At 33.3% G+C, this 7,319-nt stretch overlaps 1 protein-coding gene across 1 annotated transcript; it reads right to left on the bottom strand.

Annotated features, from left to right (window-relative positions):
* Window positions 1–623: 623 nt before the first annotated feature.
* Window positions 624–7,027, bottom strand: LOC123197783 (UTP--glucose-1-phosphate uridylyltransferase). The gene is made up of 21 exons (XM_044612171.1): window positions 6,867–7,027; window positions 6,736–6,783; window positions 6,528–6,619; window positions 6,348–6,438; window positions 4,946–5,006; window positions 4,774–4,851; window positions 4,642–4,692; window positions 4,442–4,515; window positions 4,142–4,214; window positions 3,989–4,046; window positions 3,813–3,859; window positions 3,669–3,734; window positions 3,122–3,154; window positions 2,070–2,122; window positions 1,929–2,004; window positions 1,753–1,809; window positions 1,595–1,678; window positions 1,354–1,452; window positions 1,099–1,203; window positions 940–1,011; window positions 624–818 (listed from the first exon to the last, which is right to left on the bottom strand). The coding sequence occupies exons 1-21, from the start codon at window positions 6,929–6,931 to the stop codon at window positions 792–794; spliced, it is 1,410 nt and encodes a 469-aa protein (XP_044468106.1). The 5' UTR covers window positions 6,932–7,027; the 3' UTR covers window positions 624–791.
* Between the last annotated feature and the right edge of the window lie 292 nt (window positions 7,028–7,319).

The following is a 7,319-nucleotide window of genomic DNA, read 5'->3' as shown; positions in this document are numbered from 1 at the left end:
ATATTGGATACATATTACTTCAGATCTTAGATCAAAATAATTAAAATGTTTCTTCCTAGAGAACCATCGGTAATATTAAAACCCATTTTACCCTTGTCTAATACAGAAGATGGGCTAAAGGTACTGAAAAAAATAAATGTGGGAGAACAGAATCATTTCCCTTACGTTTTGAGTAGCGTTATATAACTTCATTCAATCTCTTTTTAAGCTCCAATATTAATTGAAATGTATCATGATTCATTCCAAGATTACCCCTCTACTATTTTCTTTCCAAATCTTATATGTTAATGCCAGTAGCTAGTTTTTTTTTTTTAAATCTTGTATTATTAATTTTCAGCCACCATTTAAATCTAAATGCGTTCATTCAACATCATATTTCCTTTTCAAAGAAATACACCTGAGGAAAACTATTATGAGTAAAAACAACAATTGGATAGTTAAAAATTAAATATAAAACAACATCCAATCACATAATACCACCTCATTATTTGTATACAAAATTATGCAAATAGTCTTATTGAACTATTATTAGAGCTTCCAAAAAGATTTTAAATTTTAGACCCTAATTATTATGAGGCCAATCAAGACCGCTAACTTTTACTTCATTTGCCAATTCAAAATCATTATCAAACTGCAAACATTATTATTATATTGAAGAAATACTAATTTAAGTGTCAAAACTGATCTCTAGATGAAAACGAAAACATTACCATCAAATAAAGTTGTAACTCAACTCAATCTTCTTCAACGACAAAGATAAGACGTTCAAATTTGTTAAAGGCTGCTTAGACTTAGAGATCATCAGGACCATTAATTTCCTGCATGTAACAAAATACATGTGTTACACTGATCAATGAAATCCAGTAAACCCAAAACTAAAATGACTGACTACATTTTTCAGCTATTCTAGATCAGAATACTATTAAATAAATACCATACCCTGTTTTCGAGTACAGCCCCATCAGGAATTTCCAGCTTCACTCCTGGTTTAGCGGCAATACTCACTTTGCCCTTCAAAATGTCAAAATATCATAAATATTTATATCAACCAACCTTAAAGAAACTACTACTGATCATTGTGATGAGCTCATTTAGTACCTTCAGAGTTATATTAATGCCAAACCAAACATCACCCGTCACTTTGAGGCTATCAAGTTCGATGATACTAGGAATTGACCTGAATCGGCTCAAGAAGTTGGCTACCTGTCAATCAAAACATAATTTTACCATTATTAACAACAACGTAACAATTTTATGAAAACAGAATTTTTTTTGGAAGCCAAGGCTGCCAACCCTTGCCTACACCTAAGACACATCATCTAAAATAACAGCATGACTAAAGCAGATCCTCACCTTCTTAAATTCAGGGCCCAGTTCAATAGAAGGATTTGCAGAGTTTTTCCTAGCTGGATTCCGGGTGACAAAGCCATCAGCCAAGGTGTAAAGATCAGACTAGAAACAGAAAAGAAAAAAATAAGCATGTCAGAAAAGTTTTTGAATGATAGCCAAATGCACAATTAAAAACAGCGAACGCACAAACTTTTGAACAATAGTCAAACAAACAGAAAACACACTGCATAATAGACAACATAACCTGAACAAGCAGCAGATCAGAAGTTGCCTTCACTGGAAGGAATCGAGATCGAGGCACATTAATACCAATGGCATGATCAAAGAACTGGTTCACAGAAATAATTGTTAAACAAAATATTCATCATTAGAGAATCTTAATAATGATTTTACAGCAAATACCCGAATTGCTGCACCAGCAGCAGTTTCTAACTGAAGAACTTTGACTCCATCAACTTCCTGAAACAAGTTCATATTTATCACAACTGGCACCTCAATACAAACTTAATCGTATATTTTGACCAAGAACCAAAAAAAAAAAAACAAAGGACTAATATTTGTAAGAAAAAAGAATATACCTTTGGATTTGGAATAATCTCCATTTTGAGTGCATCTGCTTCCACAAGTCTTTTAATTGCTTTTAAGTTCACCCACCTATGAAACACTTTCATTAGTCTCAACTGATGAATGTTTATATTGCTCAAGTAATCAAGACTTACAAGTTGTTTGTATTGAAAATTTTGAACTTCTCTATTGACTTGAATTCATTGACCTACAAATTCAAGGCCATGGAACAATTCAGCCATTAAATTTCCAAAGTAAATTCCACCAAAAATAAACAAGTATTGCGGATTGTCTGTCTTTTTCAGGCAATGCAAGGCACAATACAGTGCCTTGTAGTATCTAAAGGAGGAATGAGCAAAAAACTAACATCGTAATGAATAAAATATTAAGCAAAGACCGAATTACTAGCATATCACTCAAATCATCCAAAAACAAGTTCATATGTAACTTCATATTGGCAATGAGAAGAATAACATGACTGAGGCAGAAGCGAAAATGGCAAGCATTGAATGCAATTGAGAATGGGCTTGACTACAGGGAAAAAGAAACTGGCTTTTGGTTAATTCAGTATAAATAACTTTACACTAACAAGCATAAATGCTTCATGGCAAAATTTGTGGGGTTTACTGGTCTGACAAAGCAGGCACACACACACACACACAAGGCAGGCACGCGCGCGCACACACATACACAAGATAAATATCAGCCTAAATTTCAACTTCAAAATAAGGTTGCAGCAGCCTCAAAAATATTTCAATGTCATCCCTTATGCTTAATTTTAATGCTTTTCATAAAATGAAATACCACTCAAGTAGTTGGAAAAAATACCAATTATCAAGTCAAGTAAAAGAAGATACCAACACTAATTACAATGGATAACTTTATTAATAGCAACAAGACTATTTTGGTAGAGCCGCACAAGTAAGAATATCAATGAAACTCCGATAGCTGTTGGATAAAATTCTTGTCACATCAAATGTAGTTTTCTCAGTCAGATCTACTAGCAATTACAAATATTTAATTCACTGGCAAACATCTACCATAGTGGCTATTTACGACCTTCAACACCTGATTATAGCAATTGACTACAGCAACTAAAAAATTCATTATAAATAAAGATAATATTCTCTAATGACATTGAAATTTCAAAACAAGCAACAAAAAGTAATTACACAAGTCAAAAGATAAAAGATAAAGAATAGCTTACATGTTGATCAGGGACTTGAGCAATTTCCAGGAGCTGCATCATGCTCAACAAGGAAGGAAAGAGAGAAGTTGATAAAGTAATCACCAAATTTAACAAAAATGAAAATAATATCCCCCCAACTTGTACTTTCTTTTTATTTAGAAAAAACAGCAGCCAAAAATGCTCACCCCAGCCCCACTCCATAAAGAAAATAAAAAGATGCTGAAGGATCAGATAAATTGTCATTTCATGGCTGAACCTGTGCGAAAAGTCATATTCACAAAATAATAACTGCTAATTGCAATCCTTCGCTCTATGCATTATGAACTAATTTTTGTCCTCAAAAGTTTAATGCTGCTGCAGTATCATTAATTTATTAGGTTTTTGCATTTTGTTAGCTACTATTTCCTCCCTCTTTTCGTATTCCTTCTGCAACTTACACAACTCCATTCCTTTAGCTTCCCCTCATTGCATGTCAGCATATTCTTTGCACATTACATCACAGAACAAAGACCAAAGATTTAATAAAACAACATCAACATTAAACAAGAAAACAAGATTTGTATACCTGAACTTTTCCTTCATAAGAAATGAGAGTACCACCCTTCACATCAGCTAAGGTTTTGGGTGTCACCTGCATACTCATGAGAAAAGTTAGGAAGAAATTCTGAAGCCAGAGACCCAAAAATCAATCACAATATTCTTCTATTACCTCCATACAATACTCATTCTTGTTTTGGATCAAATGATTTAAGATTTCTATAGGAACAAGTCAAGGATAATAAATGCTGGAAAAACTTGTTCATACATCCATTTCATACCAAATGTAAATTAGTATAACAGCAAAAACCAACAGGATGAGATAAATTAGAACAAAAATGAGGATACTCAAATCAACAACAGCGCCCAAGTTATCAGAGTTGGCAATAAACACATACTCCTTACCCTGCCATAGAAAACAACCCGAGATAGAAAAAAGCTGTGTGAGCATTGTGGAGAAGAAATTAATTTAATTATCAGAAACTGCACAATAATACCAACCTGTGATAATAAAGTATCAAGCTTGCCACTGTTCATCAAGGATGGAAAAACATCACCATGACCAGGAGGATACCTTCCATAAGCAAATGATGATTGTAAGCAGACAGGAATACATAAATATAAAGAAAGACATCACAAAGCAAGCTGTTCTATTAAAATATCTCCTTCCAAAGTTCTGAAAAATATTCTAACAACCAAAAATGTTTTAAACAATAAAAAATTAAAAAAGATCATTTGGCTAACTATCACAGCTGATAAAAGGCATAAACCGAAAGCCCAACAAAGGTAATATAATCTTACCATCCATCCTTATCGGTCTTCCCTTTGCATGGAAATGGCACATAATCATCAGCCACCAAACGAGGATACTGGCTCTGCATAAGTAAAACAAAAGGTTAAATACTGGCTCTGCATAGTAAAACAAAAGGTTAAAAGGTAAATTTTATTGTTACAAGTTCTCAAAAATTGAATGCAGCTAACTTGATAACAGCATCACAAACCTGATTAAAAGTATGAATCTGGATGTTTGATTCGGAGTATTTTTCAACAATCTGAAAATGGTCAAGAACTTGTAAGTACAGGATCTAGTTAAAGAGGAGAGGGAAGAAGTGAAGGGGAGAAAGTTCCAATACCTTCAATGTGTCATCATGAGTGTTGAAAGAGTTCATAAGAAGCAATGGAACATTGCTACCATACTTGGAGTTGAGATGCTATAATATTTGAAAAATTAAGTTACATGTCACGATGTTAAAAGGAGAGAGAGAAAAAGAGAGAGACTTTTAATAGCAAGGAACAAAATACAACCTCAATCTGGATAACAATCAAGTCAAGAAAAGTCAAACCATTACGGACTTCAATAACAGACCTGCACAAAACAATTTCCGATCAAAAACTGACAACTGAAATGAAGTCTTAGAAAGACTATAATGGACAGAATATCAGAATGCCAGAAGAATAAATTGGCAAATTCATCATAGATAATACTATTTGCATTTCTATTGGTCAGAGAAAGAAAAAACTGAGTCCTTAAACAGTTGCCACATCTTTGCCAAGTGTGAATTGAGGATGTAGCACATGCATGGGAAAATGTGAGCAAAATAGATGATATCAGTGCTGTACCCTCGTCACACTAAGTATAAGAGAACTGACATGTTGAAAACAAATTATAGAGAATCTAGACTTCGACTGGAGATCTTATGCATATGGTTCTACACCATCTTTAAAGAAAAAATATAAAAGGGCAAAGTAAAACCTAAAACACATTTTTGCCTCTGACAATAATAAACATTAAATACATCACAGAGAACACAAAAACAGAATCACAACCACAATACAGATTCAATTGTATCGTTTGGTGCTTCCAAAATGAACACAATGGTAATACGAAAATAAATTACTGAGTTTAGAGCTACGAAGGGCACAACATTACAGACAAGATAGACAAAAAGCCCACCCCTCTTATGTAATCATGAAGTTGAGTCCACTCCTACACCGCAAAATCTATATCATGAGTAAGTCCTAGAAGTGACTCATTGGCCTGTGGGATCTGTTTGTCATATTATATAATATATCTGTTTATTAATAATATGAGGGTGTTGATGATAATAGTCTTAATTTAATATCAACATAATCATTCACTCTACACGATCACAAAAGTGTTTTTTAATTTATTTTTCAATTTTTGGTAACCAGAAATCCCTGAACCTGCAAATCAAGATGCAAATCAGGTTACCTGCCAAATCCGACAATCTTTAGCAAGCGAGGGACTCATGAGCATTTCACATACTGTTATGTACAATTATAAATACCATAAATACAGGATTCAACATTTACAGATAGAGAGTAGCTAAGATGAAGATAATAAAAAGAGTATAGGAACACGTTTTTATAAATATAGAAGTCAACATATACACTTACAGAGTAACTAAGACAAAAATGATAAGATGATTGTTGGGGCATCAGACGTATACTGCATATGATCTCTATGTCTAACGTCAGATCATATTGTAATCTAATTTGAAAAACATCCCTTCTATATTACAAATCTCCAACATCTGATCTGTTCCCATTCACTTCAATGTTAATGCAAAAAAAATCCACATGTTACCATAAGAAAGTCAAACAGAGAGTGATCCCAGTCTCAGTCATAACATGAAAGATAAATTTTTACGAAGAAATAAAATAAAAAACCAGTTTGAATGCTTACTTTGGACCAGTACAGCCCATTGTTGTCCCTAAACCTCCATTGAGCTTCAACACAACAAGCTTATCTAAGAGCTTTTTGGTTTCCGCTGGATCTACATCAATTTTCAACCAAAAAAGAAGAAGAAGAAGAAATTAGAACTAAAACAAAATTACAACAAAATACAAATCCAAACTTCAATACCTTCAGAAGTAGGTGCCAAGCTGTCATATGGAATCACCACCTCATCAGTTGGCGTTTGGATCTTGCTCCACTCCACCTGTTGCGCCTCGCCACTTCAATCAACCAATCAACAAACAGACACTCACCATAACTACCACTTAATCCAATTCATAACTTAAAAGTCTCAACACCTATTCCTTAAAAAAAATGAAATCTGAGCTCAATTTACCTGAGATAGCGAGCAACGAGATTGATAAATCCATTTTTTTCATTCTCACTGCAAAACAAAATAGAATTAATTTAAGAAAGAAAGAAACACAGAAAAGACAATCAAAATAATTAAGAAAAAAAGAAGAGTACCTGATTTGGGTGAGGGCAGAAACGGAAGATTTTAGTTGTGTGAGCTTATCGGTGTCAGTGGCCATTGAAGAGAAACGTAATGAGAACGAAGAAGAGGAATCTGGAAGATTTAGAAAAGAAAGTGAGAGTAAAGAAAATAGAATGTATGGGTGTATTTGAATACTATAGATATATATATACATATATATATAGCGGAAAAGGACAATTTCCCACCCAATTTTTAGTCAAATCTCAAGGCAAATTTGTCATTTTAACAATAATATTAAATAATTAAAATTTTATCTTATTTTCCTTCTTTTAATTTAAAAAACTAACCTTTTTTTCCTAAATTAAGTTTTAAAAAATTTACTTTTTCCTCCCAAAATTCAGTCACTTTCTTCGACAATGACAGACCAATGATAAAGGAGTTTTCGTATAAAGGTCAACTCTAGATGATGATCGTCGTCCAAAGAG

This window comes from Mangifera indica, chromosome 15 (genome assembly GCF_011075055.1).
Source record: "Mangifera indica cultivar Alphonso chromosome 15, CATAS_Mindica_2.1, whole genome shotgun sequence".
Taxonomy (NCBI): Eukaryota; Viridiplantae; Streptophyta; class Magnoliopsida; order Sapindales; family Anacardiaceae; genus Mangifera; species Mangifera indica.
This window is presented reverse-complemented; position numbering and strand designations above follow the sequence as displayed.

Excerpts from the sequence above, each read along its gene's own strand:
- LOC123197783 (XM_044612171.1), bottom strand. The coding sequence starts at position 6,931 with ATGGCCACTGACACCGATAAGCTCACACAACTAAAATCTTCCGTTTCT. Across the intron at positions 4,852-4,945 it reads TGATTGTTATCCAGATTGAG|CATCTCAACTCCAAGTATGG; the intron begins GTTGTATTTTGT and ends CAAATATTATAG. Across the intron at positions 2,005-2,069 it reads ATTTTCAATACAAACAACTT|GTGGGTGAACTTAAAAGCAA; the intron begins GTAAGTCTTGAT and ends AGTGTTTCATAG.